Here is a 25224-nt window from a genome sequence, read left to right on the forward strand (position 1 = left end):
ATGAAAGATGAAGGTAACGAACATTGCTCAATCTCACAACGCCTATAAGCCGTGAGTCCTACATCTTGATCAGGTAAATGAAATTATCCGTCGTCAAAATCAATGTGCCAAGAACAAATCCTTAATACACTGTAATATAGCAGCAGGACTTACTAACAAAGGCAATAAAACAGTTGATAGGATTTTTAAAATTAATAACCCAAAGAGCTTTTGTTATCATATAAAAATCCACAGTGTATCTATAACAAGAATTGTTTGTAAAACACATATACCCCCGTTGGGCAAAATTGAAAAGGGTTATAGACATGCATCATTTAATTGATAGTAGTGCGAACCCAATTCAAGATATTAAGCAGATACTATCCAGTTTGACCCTTGACCTCTGACCATGCGACCTCAAAATCAATAGGAACCATCATCTACTCCTTAAGCTGTACCAGTGTACCAAGTTTAATGTCTGTCAAACAAAGAGTTTCCAAGATATTAAGCGGACAATATCTTTCTATGTCCAGTTTGACGCTTGGCCTTTGACCTCAAAACCAATAGCTGTCATTTGCTTCTTACGATGTACCAATGTATTAACTTTGATGCCTGCCGTGCAAAGAGTTCTCAATTTTAACCCATTTTGACAATGTATCAAGTTCTTCTTTTTCATATTTAGCCCATCGTCTGGCATAATCCTCGACATAATTCATAATAGAATTGAAATTATGTCGCCAATTGAAAGACCGAGGTTCTCTGTATTTAGAGCCTTTTAGAATAAGTGAATTGAGGTCCTCATTTTCAACTTACTTACCTGAATAGCTCACTCAGTTAGCTGGTTGACTGCTGGTCTGTAGATAGAAGCTTCGGGTCTTGTAATAATTGCTTAGTACTAAAACTAGTTTTTGACTAAATGAAGTAGGTTTTAAAAATTTAAGTTTAAATTCATCATTGCACAAATCCCCCACTTGTCATCCATACCATATTTCCATGGTGTAGCATTCTCCTTAAGAGTACTATGGGATTATTGCGTGTACATACAGTATGGAATGTGGTAATAAGTTTCAAGTGATAAAAGGTAGACCAACTTGTTTGATGAACATGGTTACACACATTTAAATTATATTTTACTTAGTTTTACTCAGAAAACTTGGAAGTGGGAAAAATCTTTGATTGACGGAATATATCAGAGAGGGTGGGGGGGGGGGTTTCGCTGGTTTAACATTGATACCATTCGGTCGGGTTACATGATAGTGGAATATCCCAATGTTACCAGTACAATGTATGATTAGTCTTTGTAATATAGTAAAGTTTCTTTTAGGTCACCTGAATCATTCAAGTGACCTATTGCTATCTGTTTTTGTCCGTCGTCGTTCGTCGTTCGTCGTGCGTTAACATTTGAACATTTTCAGCTTCTTCTCTAAAACCCTTGAAACAATTTCAACCAATTTTGGCATATAGCATCTGTGGGTGGAGGGAAACATACATTGTGAAAGTCGTGGTCCCTGCCCCCTGGGGTCTTAGGGGTGGGGCAAAAACTATCAAAATGAGTGTAATTTTAAAAAATCTTCTTCTTTACTCCTGGACATCAAGGAGACAAACTGTGGGCATAATTATAATGAGCGTTGAACCCTCTACCAAAATTGTGAAATTCATGGCCCCTGGGGCAGGGGTTCTTGTGTTAGGGTGGGGCTCTATTGGTCATATAGTGAAAATGTAGAAATTCTTTGAAAATCTTCTTATATAGATTTTATCTAAGGAGTAAATAACCGTTTTCTTTATGATGTCTCAGACCTAGGTTTTTTTAAAAGGATTTTTGATTGAACATAAAAATGACACATGTACTTCATGACCACATAGCTATTCAATGTTTCTTCCATCCAAAAGTAAAATTCTTATATTTAAACACAAACCTAATTCAAACATTGGAAGGTTGTTACATGATACTCAGGTGACCTATAAGGCCCCTGGGCCTCTTGTTTTTTATTTTTTTGAAATTGCAATTTGCACACGAGTGGAGCATACTGCACATTCAATATAATGGTCCACACATTTTGATCTGATGTTGATTTTAAAGCATGAAATATTCGAAATATAAAGCTAAGACCATTACATTTACAGTTGCATTTTGCTACTAATTTTGTTACTTTCCAGAAAATCTAGCACTGCGGAAACCAGCATGGCAGCAACATGATTTTACTGGTCAAGAAGTGGACTGGGGAGCAGCGAAGGCAGTTGACGGAAAATACACTGACCGCTCAGGAGGAGGACACCAATGCACTCAATCTAATACTGGACAAACAACAGCAACGTGGAGAGTGGACCTTGGGAGTGTGGTCAGCATCAGTCACATTAACATTTACTATAGGACGGACAATAAGCCAAGTAAGTGTTGATTATTTTATTCACTATTTACCTAATTATATTTTGCAATGATTAGTTCTAATACTAACAAGGTTACGCACTCAATATCTAGGTAATTATTGAATTGAACTTTCAGTGATCGTGACTGAAGAAAATTTGGTACAAATTAAAGGATTGCTCTCTTGCAGTTTAACAGCGATGACATTCTACATATAAATCCCGACACGAAGTTTCTCTTAAATGCATTATATGAAATAATCCACTACTTAACGACTTATATCTGTCGCGGACGGAATTCGAATCCCGGCCTTCGCATGCGGGGCGAACGTTCTAACCTCTAGACCACCGCTTGAGTATGTTGATTTATTATATAGCTAATAGACAGTATATTAGATGTATATTATCTGCGTGAAATCTAGAGAATGTTAGCGTTTAATATCCTGAAAATTTATTGAAAGCTAACATTGCATTGCGTAAATTGTATGCTCACGAAAGATTCCGAGTATGAACGTTGAATATTGCTCTTACCGTAACGACGTAAACAAAACAATGACGAGTTTAATATTGAACAGTTAAGAAATGAATGCTGATATTGCACACTTTCACCTTAGATGCTAATATTAATGAATTCTCGTCTATTTTGAGTGAAAGGGGATATAATTTAACAATTAAATACTTTAGCTATATAATAAAAGGGTTATTGAACTTGCAAGCTCGTGCATTTTTACAATCAACTTGTGCCAATATTCACCAATATAAGTTCAATAACCCTATAAAATATAGATGACTACTTAACATTCCGTTATGATAAAAATTGCGACATTAGGGTTTAATGAAAAATAATTTACTATCACTTTACCTTACATTTAACGTTATTTCTGTTTTAATTTTGTCCCCAATACAAAAACCAACGTGCACATTTGTGATTCATTGGTAAAAAATCATTATCCCCCAAGTATAGGCCTTTCCGAAAACGTGAGTTATCTCGCTTTGTATTCTTACATTTAGTGTGAATATGGCAACTTCCGGGTAGTAACACACTCTGACTGCGCATATATTATAAGAGTTATATTAGTATGGGTGCTGTTCAAAATCGAAAACAGTTGAAATCATTTGTACGAGAGAGCTAGGAAATGTTAATGGAAACAAAAACGAATTTCTTGATCGAGTCGGGTGTGGGTTGTTTTTGGGGGGGTGGGTGGGTTAAAAATTAAATTGGAAATCAAGCAGACATTCATTTGTTTACATATGTCTCCAATAACGACTGACATAAATATTTTGTATGAAATCAGAACAGAACTTCTGATTCTCAAGAGATGATGGCATCTCATCAACTCAAAGCTCGGGTTTTTACGAGGATCAACACGTGTAAAGATCTTGCATAACATCCTCCCCCCTTCCAAAATTAAAAAAAAAATAAATTAAATTAGGAAATCAACACTCTCATTGTTTTATCGGGGCTAAAATTATTCCACCAATACCAATTGACTCTTTCAAAAATAAACCAGATTGCAATATTTGGGTAACTTTCTCCAAAGTACCTGGACCTGTTCAATTCTGTGTGCAAATCATTTGTACACTGCAGCATGAAGCTGGAATTGTTAATATTAATTGATATGTTTAAAATGCAGAAAAATAGGTAATTAAATTTTTTTATTTTTTTTTTAAAATTAATTTTGTTCAATATTGCTCGATTGATATAAATTATTTTTCATAGACCTGTGCGATCCCGCGGGAGGGGGGGGGGGGCATATTGTTAAATGTACTCTCTGGGGGAAGGTAAGTTTAACCTCCAATAGAATGCTTTTGACGTCTCTGTATCTTCCCTCTTTTATTCGTTTTAGCCCCCTTGCAATGTACTTGATTATGTATAGGCACGTATCGTGTCATAACAGAAATTGCAAGGACAGATTTAGACCCCCCCCCTTTTCGCCACAAATTTGCAAAATAAATTTAATAAAACTCCAAATATTTTACCCAAAATGGCTGTATTTAGAGGTACACATTCTTGCCGACTATAAATTTAGGGCGTTCAATCATAATTAAGTTATTTTATTTTCGAAACATTGCATGTGTAAATGTCAGTTTAAAGATGGTTTGTGACGACGAATTTCTTTATGGTTATACTTGTATTTGAAACGGTATAAAAGTTGTGGGCAGGCAGCTGGAAATCTGTCAGTGGCCTCTCACTTACAAGTACAGGCTGGGATAAATTTTACTCGCCAATCGAAGAGATGGACATTTTCAAAATCCAGGTGTCAGTCCGAAATACCAAGACGTAAATCGTGGCAGAACTTTTATCGCTGAATGTACTACATTGATATTGAACAAGTAACTTATGATATTTTATTATAAATCTGACTGTATTAAAACACGAGCTAAAGATCCAGAGACGTTGGTGAAAACATCGTAAAGTTGGCGAATCGTGTATTTCATACAAATATGTGCATCAGTTATGTAAGATCCGATTTCATCTTATGTACTTTCAGTTCCTAGTGTATACACTACGCGGTTTGCTGGATTTTTCCTCTATGTGTCCAACACTACGTCAAAGGATGACGGCCATCTTTGTTTCCATGATATACAGACTACGGAGGGTACACCAATAGAGAACCAGACAATAAACTGTTCTGTTCATGGACGATATGTGATATACTACAACGAACGGAGGCAGGGTGTTACCTATCCTGATTACTACTGGCCGAAAGCATACAATGAACTGTGTGAAGTGGAAGTTTATGGTGAGTTTAATATAGTCTCCTGAATTATCTTCTCAATTCCAATTATTGATCGTGTGAAATAGATAATTCAATGACTGAATGTCTCTCTCCTAATACAGGATGCCCTGACCCAAAATATTATGGACTTAATTGTGATCAACCCTGTCCTGACGGATGTCAAGAGAAAAGGTGTGACGTCATTACGGGTCAATGTCTGGGGTGTATGCCGGGATATCAAGGTCCTCGCTGCAGTCAAGGTAAACATACACAAACACGTATCATGCGTTTATCCTATGTTATCAGGTATATCGTGTATCGTGTTTGCGTATACCAGGTATATCGTGTTTTGCGTATATTAGGTATATCGTGTATCGTCTTTTGCGTGTATCAGGTTTTCCTTTTATCGTCAAAATCGTTTAGTGCATACATTCGAAAACTACCGGGGTCGTATATTGAATATAATGAAAAAAGAGTTGTATTCGTGTTGTTAAAGATGTTATTTTTAGGAATTGTGGAAACTGTCTTTGGATTCTAATTCTAGTTCACTTAATGCATTGTTTTTATTCGTGTTGTTATTCGCTTTATGTTAAGTGGTTACTAACTTATTTCGAAATAAATAGATATTTTCGATGCGTAAAAAGTTCATCTTGTGACTATTCTTCCTGTAATTAGTAGATTTTTAAAAGACATTTCTTGTAAAAGTACAGCACAAGAAACATTCTAAATTACAAAATACCGTCAAATCTATTACAAAAATTCATGTATATACAAGTCCTGATAAATCAGTGGAATTCAGATGGTGTTGGAATCAAATGAAGTGGATTTTGGGGGATTTGTATCAATATATTTAAGAAAAAAAAAAGAAACTTAACATGCGCCAATTTAATGCTAACATAACGCAGTTATCTTACATCGTTGACCGATTGTTTTCCTTTTGCATTAAACTGCACCTAGTATATTTATCTAACTCGTCGGGTTGCGTAATGTGTACATTATCAAATTCAAATATGAGGTGAAGGCATCATTGTTATAAAATGTCACATAGACTTGAGTTACATGTATCATTGATACTCTCAATGAAACATACAAACCAATAAACAAATCATAACTACCCTACTAAGACAAACATAAATCATGCTAAATTAAATTATCTACCGTAGAAAACCCAACGGAAATTTGTATCAATATGAATTACCCCTATTACAAAGAATTGAAACAAATGAAGTTGGAACTCGAAACCCCCTCATTAAAACAATCTAAAATTGCCAGTGGAAATGCATATCTCTATAGTTTATATAATCAATATCTTAATAATATTTTACCAGAAATGTACAGTACATTATATTGTCTTCAGTGAATACACCTGTATACTCCGTGTAACACGGAGGGCTTCCAAAGGTCGACTGAAAAATCGGAACTTCAATGTCGATTCGATGTATTCCTGTGAGCTCGGAATTGGGGACACCACGGGGTCGTCCACTTCTGCTTCATGCTTGGGTATTTTATTAAAGGTAGATACTAGCGTCAAACTGGCAACTCGGCTTGTTTTACAGGCGGGATTGTTTCGGCTTCTCCATCGTCGACTTCTCATGTGTGTCAGAGAGTTCGTATACAATACAGTTGTAATAATGAGCCTTGCAAATAAAGATAATGTTGTTACCATAGTTCCCAACCTCCAACATTCAAAAAGAGGGCCATGACCCTCTCTGGAAGGCAAACAATATGGTCACATTGTGTAACGGCATTCACTACATATCTGTTAGGATTGCATGTGTTATAAGTGTTGATGTTTAAAAAATATTTGCAACAAAAATGTATATAATATGTTCTATTTTATTGAAGAGATGTATTGTAACTGATAGTGGCACATTTTAAATTTTAAATTTTCAAGACTGATATATACAAAGCAGACCATAATTTATTCAATTTACATCATAAGAGGGCACTTACTGTTTCATTGTATAGTTCAGATCCGAATTCAGTGTGCATATCCTTTACAATGTCAACAATTCAAAGATGATGGCAAGAATTACGACAGTAATTGTATGACTTTTGTGTCAAGTATTTTTTTATATGATTTTGCCTTTTAGCATGTGTTGTCAGATCACATTTAGATCCATACCTAATAGACAAGTGCGAGATACACAATTGACAATAAGCTTCATGCTGCCCCCAGTCAATAACTTTTTTTAAGCATGGAAAGTAATTTTCCCAGATTTGTTGGTAGGTAGAAACATACCAAGTATGGTTTTGTTTTTGTTGGCGTCTCTGCTGGTCCTGATAAGGGTCTGCTCTTGGTGGAAGCCATGTTACATAATGACTTTAATCGCCGATTTGTCGAAACAACTCACAAATAATTGTTAACATCTGGTTCTCTGTAATGTACATGCCTATTGGCATTGTTTACTTAGATAATATTTCAGTTGAGCATCACTGAAGAGACGTTATTTGTTGAAATGCGCATCTGGTGCATCACAATTGGTACCGATTAAGTTTTACATTATGACCCCTGGGTCGAGGCCTCTGCTGGTGGACTGTTAGTCTCCGAGGGTCTCTACAGCCGGGTAGCTAAGTACTTTGTTACTAGCTTGAAAATACGGATGTATATTTAATTCCTGTTATAAAATTTAGAAATTCTTATCAAACTTGAGGGGTATCTCCCTCACGCATATCTCTTATCCTTAGACGAGTTTGACTCCACTTTTTGGCACACTGTTTTTCCCTATAATAGCTCTAAAACTTCATTGCTATTTCGGATTTCAAACATTTCGGTTGAGCATCACTGAAGAGACATTATTTGTCGAAATGCGCATCTGGTGCATCAAAATTGGTATCGTATACGTTTTACATCAAAGCTTTTGTTGCAAACTGGAAATTTCTCACGCGAACTAATTTACAAAACCAAATCCAGAAATCGGATGAAAAATATGGCATGCCGGGTAATAAAAAAATAATCGGATTACCCGGAAGGGGTCAACAAATCGGGTGTAACCCGACAGAATCATGCGAGTTAGCAACTATGGTTGTTACAAGCTTGTCTGCTGGAACCAAAACACATTCTTCATCTGACCCATTTTATTCTTTTATCACTTCTGATTTACTAAACACAGAAGGATAGACGGTACACACTTTTATTTTTATATGTTTAATGCGGGATTTTGATATTTCTCTTATACACTGTACTTTTAATCCATTCTGTCGATGTATCAAATTCTTTTCCATATTAATAGATATCATAATCTTAATGATGAATAAGTACAATAATAGGTTATATACATTTAAACGGGGGCGTCTACTCTCGTTATTTAATTGTATGTATTTAAAAGTAGTTTTTTTTTTCATTTTTGGATTCAAATAGATCATGAAATTTGATAGCATTAAGTCTAGTACGAAATGTTCTGGTATATAATGTCGCATAATATCATTCAAAGCAGGACATATAAGATTATAAGACCCTTCAACTCCAATATCAGAGCTGCAAATATTCCATCATCTTTGATTTCCATTTATATCTAACCACTTCCCCGTTTGTATGGGTAATTTATGATTTGTAGCTCTAAACCTGGTTAGTATACAGTGATTATGTATTGAAATATTTGACAATATATACCCTTGATATCTACTGTAAGATCATTTAAATTCGTGGGGTCCAATTTTCTTGGATTACTGAATGTTTATGGGTTCGTGGGGACGTCATTTCGTAGATTTATATGTTTGTAAGAAAGATACCTCTGGAATGTAATTATGATTCTTTATTCGTTGAGGATATAAATTCGTGGGTGAGCGGTACCCACGAATTGCAGGAAAATTGAACCTCCACGAATTCTAATGATTTCACAGTATACATCGTATATATACAATTTCAATGGTATGTCAAAATGTCTGGTAATAAAAGTCTGATGATCAAATGAAAGCGCTTACGTTTTCATAGTGTTATCTTGTAATACCATATCCAGCTTATATGGAACATCTGGATAAATCCTTTAAGGAGTGTAGGTCAATGGCATTTGTAAAGCTGTCATACATTTTGATTAATTAGATAAATTAACAATACCAACACTACGTATGTGTATAACCATATTTTGGTAAAACTCCATATATTTAAAATGTCAACATTATTGAATTTACAAATTCTAATCATTATTGATTTGTTATCGTTATTGATGACACACATTAGATTAATCAAGATATGATTCAATATCTCCTTAGTTGAACTATCAAATCGTATCTGATGTTGTTTATGTTTCATATAGATTGTTATGTAGTTTTTTAATACTGATTTTAACTACGGATTGCCTAGTTTACGCGACTAAGACCATGGAAGGACGGCCAGTGTCTGGTCAACAGATAATGCTTAGTCCTAGGTATCCCACAAGTCCATGTATGTCCTATTCTCGATTCTCGGTTCGTGATGGTGCGCTTGCAGATGTGTTACTGATTTTTTATTTTTTTTTTTGGGGGGGGGGGAGGGCACTCGCATATCTGATTGCACAGATATATAGCTACAAAAGTTCGTTGAAATCACCAAAAAGATCTCTTGAATTGTACAATTATTTACACGAAAGGCAATTGTGAATTTCATTAATTTTATGGAATATTTGTGTTACATTTTGTAGGCTTCAGCGTGGATATACTTTTTAGCATTTGACTATTACAAACTATTTGGACACTTTCAGTATGTGCTGTACAGACATACGGACTGGAATGTTCTTTATCATGTGGTAACTGTAGTGATGGAGAGACCTGTCACCATGCCACCGGCATGTGTCCAAGGGGATGTAACAAGGGAGTGGAGGGGGACAAATGCCAGACACGTGAGTTCATTGTTTCTGTTTCCCTGAAATATGATTTTCACAAACGGTATTTTTATAGGATGTGTTCACTCACGATGAATATAACAACGTGTTAGACAATTTAGCAGATTTTGTCATGACATGGTCATCTATTGCCAAGGTCATATCCAAGAGGCTTGTGGGTTCGAGTCTAACGGGGATTTTAATTATTTTTCTGACTACTTTACAAAATAAGGTAATTTTGTATTGCACATATCCTCCACTTTCCATCCATGTTAGATTTTTCTGGTGTGCTACTCTTCCTTCACGCCAGTGATTCGAATACTACTCGTAACTTGACCGCGCCAGAACTTAAAACATAAAAGGTGAAAATAACGAACAGTGATCAATATCCGCTTGATATTTGAAAGCCATTTGCTTGACAGATGTCAAAATTGTTCTATTGGTTTCCCTTAAACATTAGCTAACCCTTCCGATCTTGAAGTCACCTCGTCAATGGCCAAGCGTCACACTGACAATTAGACATATAAAGATATTGTCTAAACGATATCTTGTGAACTTTTCGCATGACGTATTCAAAATTTTGTACACTTGTTCTCCTGAAGTAGCCATGACGCCTGCTGAGTTTGAAGTCACAATATTAAGGGTCAGACTACGCTGGGACATATGAGGATATTTTCACCAGTATCGTCAAAGTCAACTACTTGACAGACATCAAACTTGATACACTTCTACACCCAAAAGAGCAGACGACCACTATTGTTTGTAAGGTCATAGGTCGTATTACTATGGAGGGTAATTTTCGTTCAATATATCATGATCCCTTTGAATGGTACACTGGTACCCTTTTGAGGAGTAGAAGATCCAAACTTTATCATGATGACTTCTCTTCAATTTGAATCGCACCATGTCATCAATTAATATGAAAATATTGATAATTGTCATTATGACCCTCTACGTGAAATAGTTCAAACAAATAAATATTGTTTATTAGTACAAACTCTACATTTAAAGTTGATTTTTTTCAATATTAGCACACAAGAGGATTGTGTTTCATGACTTCTTCATATTCATGAAGAATACTCAATGGAAACAAAAGCAACAAAAACATAGCATAAAAATCAAACCATGGAATGTGCAAGTATTTGCATATACACCCAGTCGTGTAGGTTAAATGCGGTTTCACTTGTTTCATACCAATTGTTTGAATAATAATTGTAACTAGAATTGCCCCGTTCGCCGGAACAAGATATTATAAAGGTAATGGTAGTTGTAACCGATCAATAGGACATGCTTTCTCCTCCCAGACAGGTCACCCCACACCTGATGTTAATAAGGATGTATGCATGTTCTGCTTTAAATTCTGTATGCATTAGAATATATATGAGATTGATCATTGTTTCATCTTTTGGTGCAAGGCAAGGACACTTATATGATTTTCTTAATGTTAAACGCTTTGATTGGCAAAACATGTTGCTATACAATTTACCTTTCTTCAAAAATAGCATGTCAGCCTGGTTATTATGGGAAGAACTGCGGACAGAGATGCAGTGAGAACTGTAAAGTGACAAACCGCTGTAACAGATTTACAGGGGATTGTGACAGGGGCTGTAAACCGGGATGGAAGATACCAACATGTCTGGAAGGTAACTGTATGTCGGAGGGAATCTAGTTAAAACAAATTGGCGATCAGTGTTTGAAATGTTTTATTTTCAATAACGTGATGCATGATATATGGTACATTGTATATCCAGGGTTCCGTGTTTTGTATTGATTATAAGAGTTATGAGATTAATCACAGTTTTTTTAATCTTCATCTTTCATGATGCAGACAATCTGATTAAAACCAGATCCTGAGATCCGCTCACTTAGATCGCTACACTAGGATCTGACGTAACCCCATATAGGGTCACGTCCGCATGACCTTTCGTTAAGCCAATCAAATTGACCCTGTCGATTTATACCATCGATAATTTTTCTCCCATGAACCTTTGCGTCATTATTTACGTTAGAGATCAAAAAAATAAATAAAAAAAAATGGCTGCACGTTTGACAGACGACTGCACACCCTTCAAAACATGCGATTTAAACAACGTCTGTTTTCTCTGCGGGTTTTCTTTCATTCAAACACTCAAAAATCCCGATGGAGTTCACAATTCAAGGAAAATGGCTGCGATTGTTTGATTTGAAAGAAAACATATCGCAGTTAGATTCGACGTCACAATGCACCATTTACGTCGACGGGCGTTATATTCCTCGCGTTATTTAAGTAAACCATCTTGAAATCTATTCAATTCGTACCCGTCCCTATTCATACATAAATCTGAATTCACAATTAATTTAATTTGGGTATATTTCATATTGTACGTTTTGTTGTTTGAAAGAACGGAATAGATTAGGCATTATTGCGAAAGTTTAAAATTCGTTATGCGAGAATATACAAATTTACAGTGTGGAATAAACTTCGAGGGATAGAGATGTATTTTAAGTATCCTTTGGTAAAGGGAACTTAAATTTGTTCAATCGAAAGAAAATATCACTTATAAAAAGACATTGTTACATGTTAAGCATATTCTTCTCAAGAACCACTGAACCAATTCGAATAAATTTGGCACAATACATCATGGCATCAAGTTTACTTCGAAGGTTACAGGCAGATGTTTTCAGATATTTACATTGCCCTATTTTTGATTCTCTGTTCTTTATAGTATTTATAAGATCGGTTATTGTTTGTTACTATGCCCTCTTCAAAGAAGAGGGACATATTGCTTTGCACCTATAGGTCGGTCGGTCCTTATGTCGGTCAGTCCGTCGGTCGGTAGACCACATGTTGTCTGCTCAATATCTTGAGAACCATTCACGTGGTGGTAATGATATTCCATATGTGGGTTGGTTATGAGTAGAAAAGGAACCCTAGTAATGTATATTAGGTCCAAATGTCAGGGGCCAATCTACTCTAAACATAGGACGACATTGTCACCTCAATGTCATCTTGAGAAGTCTCTGCTTACCAAACATCAAACTTGATACACTGGTACATCCTAAGGAGTAGATTACCTCTATTGATTTTGAAGTCACATGGTCAAGAATCAAACTGGACACAGGAATATGTTGACTACTCAATGTCTAGATAACCCTTTGCTTGACAGACACTACACTTGGTACATTAGTACATCTTTAGGAAAAAATGACCCCTATTAATTTTGAGGTCACATGGTCAAGGGTCAAACTGGAAAAGTAATATAATGTCCTCTCAATATCTTGAGAACCCTTTGCTTGTCAAACATCCAATTTGATATTTCTTATGTGCGTTGGTTATGAGTAGAAGAGGACTATTGTTTTGCAAGTCAAAGTTCGAGGGTCAATCTTTTTCTGGATATAGGAAGACATTGTCCGCTCAATATCCTGAGAAACCTCTGCTTATCAGACATCAGACTTGATACACTGATAAATCCAAGGAGTAGATGACCCCCTTTTACTTTGAGGTCACATGATCAAAGGTCAAGGATCAAACTGGACATTGAAATATACTGACCACTCAATGTCTAGAGAACGCTTTGCTTGACAGACATCACCCTCAGTACATTGGTACATCTTATGGAGAAGATTACCCCAATTAATTTTGAATCCACATGGTCAAAGTTCAATGGTCAAACTGGACATAGGGATATATTGCCTGCTCAATATATTCAGAAACCTTTGGTTGACGGACATGTTCAGAAGAAGATGACCCTAAATTGATTTTGAATTTACATGGTCAAACATTGTTTCCTATAATTTGGGACCTGATTGATTGATTGACACCAAGATTGGTAGACTAGTACAGCATACATGTACAGAAGGAGAAGATTACCCCTATTGAATTTTAGGTCACTTGGTCAATCTACTCTTGACATAGGAAAATATTGTCTGCTTCATATTTTGAATTGGTGATACTACTATCAATAAAATGATGCATGTGTATAATTGCACCATGGAGGCATACATATGTTTTACAAACATCTTTTATGGGGTTAACCACAATCCAATTTTCCTTCTTTAAGCTACAACATGTAAAGAGCTAGGTTACAATTTTGAATTATGTATAGCCAATGATCATTGATTGCATACAAGTTCACGGGTTGCCTAGCCCTGTGGCATTATCATAGTTGAGTACAATTGGTGGCAAAATGAAAACGAAATGTCAAATGTCTAAGAAATCACAAAGGTCAAGGTAGAAAAAGAATTTTTTACCGCAAAAAGAAAAAGCGGAATGGGTACATATATTTGCGACGATGTGTTGATACGCATATATGATTTAAATTGAAGAATAAAAAAGTTTCAAACGTGTAACAAATTAGTTTTTAGTCAATAATTCAATGAAAATGGACATAGATGCTATCAATCCTGTAAATTATATTACGGGTAAGAAAATATAAAGTACTGGCAATAGCGCTGAATTTCTGACAGAAGGTACCGGTCATACTGCTGTAAGTATCAATCAAACCAGTAAGTTAGGATTATCACGTTACATGAAACTCTTTTTAAATTGAAATTGATCTTCTTCTCAGCATTGTCTGTCCTTTTGAAATTCGTCTTCTTTCGGAGTGAATGCCACTTCGATATACGTTTGTGAAATTGCCATTTTCTGATAAACATAACTTTAAAAAGTTGTACGTCGGATAGTTATGCTATTACGAACGACTTACTGGTAGGATAAGATATGCTACACTACTAGAAATGGGCCTAAAATTTACGGCTCTGTAAAGAATTGCAAAAATACGAAGTTGAACATTATTTTCTAATACTTGATACCCATTAACCTCCTAAGAAAATAAGCACTTGTCCCATGGGGCAAGTAAGCATTGAGTTTCATTTTTCCGAACTGGGTTTTTACTTGTATTGGGCAATTGGACAACCTTTAATATCGATCTCATTGTTTCCAGATTCTTTCAAATTCGTCTAATTAATATTGAAAAACTGGGTGGACTTGATAAAATATTCTGCCCTTTAAGCACGATTTCATAGATAGTTGTGTTCAAAGCATAGCTAATGAGTTCACAGCGATGCCATGAAGGAGCGCTGAATCTTTCAAAAGGTGTATGTTGGGTAACCACTACGATTTGACATATCTGGGTAAACTTGAAATAAATGCCATCATAAAGGCTTTCACATCTGCTTTGTACTTGGATGGAAGGTGAAGATAACGAACAATAACTCCTACAAGCGATACGAAATAGAGAGTTGGACAAACACATGCCCCTGGATATATCATATGTGGGATGAATTGCCTTGGAATAGTAAGCATCCCCTGTCGACCCGTCACACCCGTGATCTCTATATTTAGATAAGATAAACGGGGTTCCGTAGTCAAAATCCGTGTGCCTAGAGCGGCCTAACAATCGATATGAAACAAGTCCGACAGCATTTGACCCAATGAGAGGTTGTATTGGTAAACTAAATTGTTATAACTACCATGGATGTTGCAAAATCCTGACTTTACATAAGATATTTTATTGAATATATATGTTAACAGCAAAGTAAGAATTCAATCTTATGACAGCAGCTTCTCCTTTCTCAACTTCCCATAATTATGTAGGAATATTCTAATATCAAGTATCTATGATGTTATGTGTCTCAATCGATTCAATACGCAAAATACATATGATAGTATAAATTTGGAAAAATCAATCACCTTCAATCTGAAATCGATTGCTTTGATAGTGTTTCCGTCCTGCAAAATATACTTTGGGGTGTACATGATGACTTTAACTTGATATTGGTTTCTTGCAGAATGTGACGGTGGGATGTACGGCGCAGGCTGCACACAGAGTTGCGTCCCCTGTCTACACAACAAACAGTGTCACCATATTAATGGCACGTGTTTGAATGGCTGTTCTTCCGGGTATCAGGGATGGAACTGCAAGGAGAGTGAGTTTTACATGTAATATGTATTTATTGTAAGACTACATGTAATTGGTATATGATAGACAGGTACAAATCATGAAGTACAGTTACTTCGTCGAGATAACCGTCACAAAACTTAAAGTGTTAGAAGTAAACACAGTGATGCTGTGAAACTCAGAAGCGTTTATGCATAAATAATGAAATGACGTACATTGTGAAATTATTTTTATCCAAGCTATCTATTCATGAATATTTGCAAAACGAAAATTGATGACAGAAAACGAGGCATTTCATAGTTTGTCGTGAATAAATGTTTTGCCATGTAAACAAAATTTAGAAATGGCAAAACACGTAGATATCTGCATATACTACATTTTATCCCATACGTGTGGTGTATATTGCAAGTGAGATAAAGCATTAGCTTTATCACACGCCCGTTTGATAAAGCACTTCTGGTCCGAACTACTGTTGACACTGTCCCCGCCTGGATGACATATTTTCTGTGTTTATGGATATTGACGCAAGAAATAAAGCGTATAACTTGTTATTCTGCATTTATTTAGAATTTCCTTTATAGCAAAATTAAAATGATGTTGCCCCCACTGACATATACTACAAGTTACCGGCCATAAAAATGTTAACTCGATCAATAACTACTCAAAAATTAAGTCTAGAAAACAAAAAGATGTTCACACTATTATCATCGACAAGGAATCAACAAGTCTACTAGACAAGCCTAATCGAAAGTACCTCGTCATGCTGCGGTTCCAAGTATTCACACGCACAGCCATATTGAAATGTGATACATCTCAACAGCTTTACTTACTAGGATTAAAATGCCTCAAGATCTCCTTTCGCCCTCAGATCCAAAGAAACCACGTGAATAAAATCCAAATGCACAAAACACTTTTACTTTTCATTGTAAACTGTTGAACATTCTACATTAAAATATTACTTTCATTGATCGTTGTTAGCCTACATATGTTTATTTCAAAAAGACGCCGACATCAAACTTCTATCAGAAGGTGAGACATACGTCAAAAAAATAAATACTCGGTCATTAGTTGTTAATTTGTTGGAATGGGAAAACTATTATTAATTATATTATAATCCCTTCTAAAACAATTTTCATCCATTATGTCTTTGATAAAAGTACCCTTTTGTACTGTATTGGATGGAGTTTATGCACACTATTTTTTTCCCGCGTAAGGCAGACCGATAAATCACGACGTCAAAACCACGGATTCAAAATAAATTCAATCAGCTGTTTTTACCATAGTGGGGATCATCTCAAGATTAAGCGAAAAGAAGACGTACAAAATAAATAGAACATCTATACATGTAGTTGCGCGTTTTGATATTTTGGCTTATCCAACGAGTTGATATGGTGTATTTATTATAGATAAACCATATCAACGCGTTGGGTAAACCGAATATCAAAACACGCAATATAGATATCCTCTATGTAGCTCCGTTGGACGTCTTTGTTACTTTATAAATTTGATACTTATGATGTATTTATAGTTATAACATTTAAACGTAAATAATGTAATTGAATAGAATGCCCAGTGGATATTTCGGTATCAATTGTGAGAACAGGTGTACCGTGTACTGTGGTAGCAATGGAAGTTGTGATCAGGTCACCGGAATTTGTGAGAGCGGATGCAAGGAGGGGTGGAGCGGGCCTCTCTGTGGTACAGGTAACAAAATAAAGAATTATCTATCTTTCCGTCTTAATTGTTTGATAAGTGACGGCCATCTGTTTTATAATATGAGCAAAATCCAAGGTTTTTTTTCTCTAATGATAAAGGGAATAGCTATTATGATGATTGAATTCCACCCTGAAATCAGGGATCATGAAAATTTCAACTTTGGTAAATCACTACCTGCTCCTATAAGTATATGCGTTTGAATGTTTTACATATAAACACAATTTGATTAGCCATCTTTATAGATAATTTGTATGTTCAGACAAACGAAACACTTCTCGATCTATGTTGAATAAAACTTATCTTACAATACAATGCTAAATTAAAAGCTAACACTGATAACCCTGCATTTATCCGTAGTTTGAATATTTGTAAGATTGATCAGTGTTCATTAAAAACAAGAAGTGTATAAAATGAATTGGTCTACGACTTAAACAATATACATGATTCTAACTTGTCTTTGAACACCGTAAAGCCTTCATTATGTTCTACAATACCACCATGTAAATTACTAAAACCAAAATTACATGCACCACTTTCTGAAACTCAAAACAAAATCTTAAACAAACTCCGTTGACTTAAAAAAATATTCTGAATAAAACAATCCAAATATTCTTCAATTGATATTTATACAAATGATACAAAGGACCAACTTAAAGCTGCTGCTTCTGCAGTAATCACAAATGACGTTTTCTCTGCACGACTTTCCAATGAAACAGGAATTTATAGCATGGAAGCAGAGGTCATTCAGCCTGCCTTTGAGTACATTACATTTTTATAATGAAATTTTACTATATTCTCAGACTCTATCTTGTCAACAGTCAATATGCAACATGGACATTGGTCATCCATACAATCTAGATATTTCATACCAGTACTATCTTCTTCCTAAATAAGGTAAATGGTTGAGTTCTGCTGGATTCCGATTCATGTTTGTATCTACGACACCACCACAACACAATTACAAAAACACTTTAATTGAATATTGTAAATAAAATAAATATGGAGTACTCTGTGATGTCTTTGATTTTGAGTTAATTTACTGGAACATTTAATCGACATATGAATGCAAGTGAGCATTGTATATAAATAAGCAGTCCTAGATCCACTGATGCCTTAATTTGTTTTAGTACGGTTTTGTTTTAGAGGTATTATCTTCCTCTATAGTTTGAAATGAATTATTCCAATAAATATCAAAGTACACGAACTTTTAACACTTCTAAATTTTGCAGCTTATCATTCATTATCGCTGATAGAGTTCATTACCTTTATTTACAAAAGAGCTATCATTCCGCGCTACAACTTGTACAGATGACAACACCGCCATCATCATAAGTCTTGTAGTATCTATTATCATAGTGCTCATCGGAAGTGTCATCAACTTCCTGATGTGGAAGAGAAATCAACGTAAGTATAAAAATAACCCAGATGTATGTATAATACAGGAAACAATTATAAAGATGACGATTGTCTTTGCTTCCCAGATTATCCTTAATATTGCACAGTTAAAACAAACACATAGAAAGCGAAATATTAATTTCAAATATAAAGTGAATATCAGGAACAGGGATAACAAACACATAACCCTGGGTACACTAGAGGGGGATTTGGTGTCAACGAGGAGTAAGCAATCCATGTTGTTCCGTCACACCCGCCGTTAGCCTGTTATCTCGTCAATCAAAGTCAGTTACAGAATGACATATCATTTGTTATGAAACTGAACAGACAACTTTTAAACTATTGACAGATTGTACTTGCAAACTAGATCATTATCAGTACAATATAATTTGCGAAATGTTTACTTTAAACGATACTTTAGAAATCCCTGCAGTTATTTGACAGCAGTCTGCTTCAATTTGAAATTGATCATACGCAAAAGATACTCACATATATGAAATCAATCAAGAGACACAGACAGCAACATAATCAATTAAAAAAAAAAGACAAGTGCCGTATTGTAAGTTGCACTACCTGTTTATATCAACTCCAAAATGTCCTCACATTACAAATCGTGTGTACTATTATATAATTCTTAAAGACAGTATCCATTACATATAAATCGCATAGACAACTGTGTAACAATACTTATGTTTATAATATTGTTATTTCAGCAGGAAACGCAAAGAAAGGGTAACTATCACATTTCATTTCATATTTCATTTCTGTAAGACACGTTTAAGAAGTTGATCATTAATCGGATGCATCACAAGGTATCTTTTATTGATTTCAGAGAAAACTGTACAAGTGAAACAAGGAGTGCTCACAACTCAGGTAAATCCATCCCCTTATCACGAAGTGCATAATTTTAAAGATTTCGCAGACTTTATATTAATGCGTTCAGTTTGTAGGCAATCATTGTTGATGGAGTGCATATCATTAATAATCTAAATATTTCATGTTCAATAATGAAACTAATTTTTCGTTTTCTGTTTACTCTGCTCTATAACGTGTTATGTCAAACGATGCTTGATTTGAAAGTGGACTGACGAAATGCTGTAATCAATGGAGAACCATACTTGCACAGATTCAGCACTTGAAATATTCTTATACAACGTTACTCACCGTCAAATCATGTTACATTTTTAGCTCTTCTGAGCCGAAGACTCAAAGAGCTAATCATATGGCCATATGTCTGGCGTGTAGTGTGCGGTGTGCATCAACTTTTTGGAAAAAGGAATATATCTCAAGAACCCCTTGGCCAATTTTTGTCAAATTTTCACAGGATATTTTTGCCCAAGGGCTTTCATTTACACTAAAAATAGGGTTGTGGCCCTTTAACAAGGGGAGATAATTAGGAAAATGCAAACAAAAGTAGTGGTTGCTAAAAAGTCTTCTTCTCAAGAACCACTGGACAAATTATCACCAAACTTTAGCATAATGATCAGGAAATGGTGTAAATGTAAAATGGTTCAAGGTATCATCCTGGGGCAAATGGTGTGGTCTCAAGGTCACTTCAAAGTTGACCATCAATTTTGTTTTGTTAAAACTTTAATATTTTGCTTAGCATAAGGACTATGATCATCAAATTTTGTCAGTTGATGCATCTTAGTACCTAATATCATGTTGTCTGAAAAGTAGGTCATTGTGATCTACTTTTGAATTTCGCAGGCAAGTATTATTGAATGGATTTTGATGCATATCTTGGATATTTTTGAACCTATATTCATTAAAAGTTGTCAGTTGCGGATCATGGGACTTTTAAAGTGCTTCATGTGAAAAGTATGTCATCATCGCCTTTATTTTGGATGTTATGGCTAATCATTTATGAATACATTTTAGGTTGTTATTTCAGATACCGAGAGGTTTAGAAGGATTAAACCTTGTCTACGTCTAGAGGCTTCAAAATATATTTATAAAAAAGTAAGTCACAGTGACCTACTTTTTGAATTTTGCAGACATTCAAATGTCACATTTTCAATTTTAGATGCATATTTTGGACACTATAAAAGCTAGGATCATCAAACTTTGTCAGTTGATGCATCTTGAGTTTGACCGCTATATTTTAATATTTCAGATACTATTTGACTTACAATTATCAAACTTTGTCAGTTGATGCATGTTGAGTCATAAGAGTGTGTTGACTAAAAAATCGGTCGCCGTGACTTATTGTTTTGGATTTTGACGGCTAAATTTGAATATTTCAGATACTATTTGACTTATAATCATCTGAATATTTTAGATACTATTAGACTTCAATTATCAAACTTTGTCAGTTGATGCATCTTGAGTCTTTGGAGTGTGTCGACCAAACGTAGGTCACTGTGGCCTTCTTTTGGAATTTGACGGCTATATTTGAATACTATTTGACTTGTCACTTGATGCATCTTGAGCCTCCAGTGTGTCGACCAAAAGTAGGTCACCGTGACCTACTTTTGGACAGTTACATTTAAATTTTCAGGTACTATTTGACTTAACATCATCAAACTTTGTTAATTGATTAATATTGGTTAGTGAGAATTATTGCCTGTTCTACAATGTATCAGAATAACGATTCTAAGCCCATGGGGCTCTTGTATTCATATGTGGAATCTTTAATTTCTTGCTGAGCTCCAGATAAGGGGATGTTTCCCACTTATGCATTGTTTTGTAAAATATGCAGTGAAAATAAAACAGACTGTACACATACCCATTGAATTTGTAGATAGGTATAACACTCTGAAATTTAGTCTCTTCCCATAAAATACTCATGATTTTGAAAACGAATTCAAATTAATATTGATTTCTGACTTTTCTTGAAAGGCAAATGGATTAATACAAATATCTTTGCACCTTTTGCTGGTATTCTGAAATAAAATCTGCAATGATTTGGAATTATCATTGGTTTCTGTTTTTAATTTCCATTTTCCTAGTAAACTCAAAAAAGAAGAAAATACTCCCTAATTCTGGAAACTTTCAAAGTGAAGTCATGGTCATATGGTGGTTATTTCTTTAAATTTCAATTACAGGAAGTGACGTTTGTTATTTCGATATCTAGTCCTTATCATGTAAATTATATATGTCTTCTGTAATACAACTGCGACATGTAAATTGTACAGATGCAATGTTATGGAAGGAGCACTTAACCCCTGGAATTGTAAATTATTAAACATATGGGATATTTGCTTATAATCACTTGTACGATTGACCATATATCTGACACGTGTCACAAAACTGTGGTAAACAGTAACGTCAACATATCTTCAGTTTGTTCATCTAATCAGGTAGACATTCATATATCTTAATATGTATGAGAGTTAGTCTATATAACATTTTAAAACTTGATACCACATGCTAATTCTACTTTCGTTTTTTTTTTTAATTCATGTAATAATTTGCTACAAATGAAAATAAATTACTTGCTTGTCTGGTCAAAGCAAACATTGTACTTCAGAATCTGTGTATCACCCATAAATCACGATTTTGAAGTATGCGTCTCATACACTTAAAATATTGTGTGATAGAACACAATGACCGGTGTGTAAGTTTCCAGAATAAACTCTTAAAGATGCTTTCACGGACAAGTGAACTTTGGTTATTGTCTCCAGTCATCTGTAGTATAAGCTGTTGTGATTTCTGAGAATTGAAAACGCTGAAAATATCGCTGTGATGCCAACTTTACTGCATGCATTTGAATTTGAGATGTAATGCAGTATCAGGTTCCGATGCTGTTGCGTTTGTTTTCTGCAATTTCTTTTATAAATCAACATTTCGCATTGAAACTCGGGTCAAATTATTTTATTTCATTCTCAGATATACCAAGCGGTTCAAATCGGTATGTATGTCTTGAATTGTTGAAGGAATGAGCTTAATATTGAAGTGGTTTATAAGCAAGATTACCTTATAGCATTTACTATCCAACATTGTAGTAATATATTGGAACTACGGTAGAGGACACATTATACTAAACAAATTATTCCATTACTTAAATTAATGAACATAAGAATGGAATCGGTAATTTTCAGAAAATCTTAAATGAAACCGAAATGTGTACCACATGTACTTCTCAATAACAGGGTTGGATCCCCGTATGCAGAACTGGGAGACCTTGCCAAACCGAACACGTATGAGGAACTTCACCATCATACCGAATCTACCGGGAAAGTCTAAGACGAGTTATTTGTACTGCAGTTATTTCCACCGTACTTAGTTTTCTATGATGAACTTTCACATAGAACGTAGCCGGAAAAGTCTAAGACGAAGATATATATTATTTTTACTGCATTTATTTCCACCGTATTTAGTTTTCCATGATGAACCTTCACATAGAATGCAGTACATTTTTGACGTCGAACGTCCAATGCATTTCATTTCGTTGTCCACAACGCTGACCGTTGATGAGTGTGTTGTTATTTTGAATGCAATCTAATGTCTCAATGATTTATGAACATATGACGGGAGTACGTGGGATAAAACTGTTGAATAATTACTTATATCTTACATGAACGGTGTGAACCTGTCTTTATATATTTTGAATGTATATATATATATATATATATATATTGTTGTATTATCATTGGCGCCCTAGCGATTATAGCCCATGTCAAAATGACCGTGATTAACTGAGAACTCACGGGAAAACATGATAAATTGTAATTGTATGTATTGAAATCTATCAATGTTATTTTCATTAATTTATTGAATCATAGAAGTACTTGCGGTTTTGGCGAAATTCTGCCAAGTTTTTATGGGGAAAAATTAGTTTGCGTTGCAGATATTTTCTTCTTTAATTTTTAAAAGAGTAACTCATACAGGTAGTTACTCTCAAACACATATGGAAATCAACTCATATATACGCATGCGTATTACATAATCAAATAAAGTAAGGGTCATGAAGCAATTTATGATGTTTCTATGGTTTTGTATGGATAAACCACTGAATTTTAACACCTCTTTCGTCGTCGTCCCGAATACTTTTTGTATGGATTGAAAATTTACGAAAAAACTGACAATTCCTGTTAGTTTCATCACGGACGACGATGGAAGAACGGTTAAAATATCAATTGAAAGATGCTTACAGAATTGTCATCATGACGTAATTTCAGGTGATGAAATGCACACTTCTTGGCAGTTGAAGAGGAAACGGGAATCATTAGGGTAGTAAATGTGTTTTCAAAAAATATATGCTTATCGGATATTCATTTAAAGGGTTTGACATTTATTGGAAACATAATAGTAAAAAAAAAAAAAAAATTCCGGATGAATTTAAGCCAGTCTTACAGACGTGATTTCATATTTGTTGTTATTGCCAGTGTAAAGAGAACGGTGTATAGATAGGACGCACCACCGCTTAATGATAATTCATGTTACACGGTAGATGATCAACATTTGAATAGTTTATATGATGATGAATGAAGCACTTCACAAACAATGTATTTGTTGAAAATTTTACCATTATATTATCTATGTGGATGCATTTCACTAAACATAAAATAACATGTGATATCAACAACATACGACGATATTTCACTTAGGCTAATCGCAGCCAATGCGCGTACGCACATCAGTGATATATAGTGGACGTTCATATTTTGAATGGGTAAAACAATAGTTTGAAAAGAAAGTGTACGATTTTAATCCACGAATATAAAATTTTACGTACAGTATTTATAAATATACAAAACGCGTACAGTATGCCATGAAAATGCACGTGGTACAAAGTGGTGCAAAATGCATCAGCTGTTTATTTCTTTTATCGTAACCGACAGTGTTCTACTGTACATACGATGTTCACAAAATATTGCGTTCCTTGGGGAACAATAATGTACTTTTCTTTTGTGAAAAAAACCCTGATAATGTGTAGTTAAGATTGGGATTAATATACATGTATTCCTTGTAATGAAAGGTGAAGATAACGACCCGTGATCAATCTCATACCCCCTATAAGCAATACAAAGTAAGTAGATGGACAAACACGGACCCCTGGGCATACCAGAGGTGGGATCTTGTGCCTAGGAGGATTATTCACTTTTTGACTGTCTTGTATTATACGAAATTAAAAATATGTTACTTAAGAGTTGTTTTTTTAATAGGATAATGTTACATTGTAATGATATTTTGCTATATGCTTTACTCGTATTACTTTTTTTTAATTTCATAATGCCATTTAAGGTTTGAGATAGAATATAGGCAAGTAGATAGGGGCAGCTGGAGAAGTTGATCATGCAAAAACATTTCAATTGACAAGCAAAAAAAAAAAATGGGATTTTGGTATCGTTGGGTAGGGGTAAATGTTGATTACTTATATCCATTTCATCACTTTACAATTGCATTTAAACTTCCTTTCTCTACTAC

At 34.8% G+C, this 25224-nt stretch overlaps 1 protein-coding gene across 1 annotated transcript; it reads left to right on the top strand.

Annotated features, from left to right (window-relative positions):
* LOC130049718 (multiple epidermal growth factor-like domains protein 10) lies at positions 1-23770 on the top strand. The gene is made up of 14 exons (XM_056147662.1): positions 1-13; positions 2137-2367; positions 4836-5087; positions 5186-5323; positions 9743-9880; positions 11365-11505; positions 15632-15769; positions 17148-17169; positions 17306-17445; positions 18736-18861; positions 19566-19584; positions 19685-19725; positions 22684-22705; positions 22947-23770. Exons 1-14 carry the CDS (start codon positions 1-3, stop codon positions 23038-23040), a joined length of 1515 nt encoding a protein of 504 aa, XP_056003637.1. The 3' UTR covers positions 23041-23770.
* Positions 23771-25224: the final 1454 nt, after the last annotated feature.

Source organism: Ostrea edulis, chromosome 8 (genome assembly GCF_947568905.1).
Source record: "Ostrea edulis chromosome 8, xbOstEdul1.1, whole genome shotgun sequence".
NCBI lineage: Eukaryota > Metazoa > Mollusca > Bivalvia > Ostreida > Ostreidae > Ostrea > Ostrea edulis.

Excerpts from the sequence above, each read along its gene's own strand:
- LOC130049718 (XM_056147662.1), top strand. Across the intron at positions 2,368-4,835 it reads TAGGACGGACAATAAGCCAA|TTCCTAGTGTATACACTACG; the intron begins GTAAGTGTTGAT and ends ATGTACTTTCAG. Across the intron at positions 5,088-5,185 it reads GTGTGAAGTGGAAGTTTATG|GATGCCCTGACCCAAAATAT; the intron begins GTGAGTTTAATA and ends CTCCTAATACAG.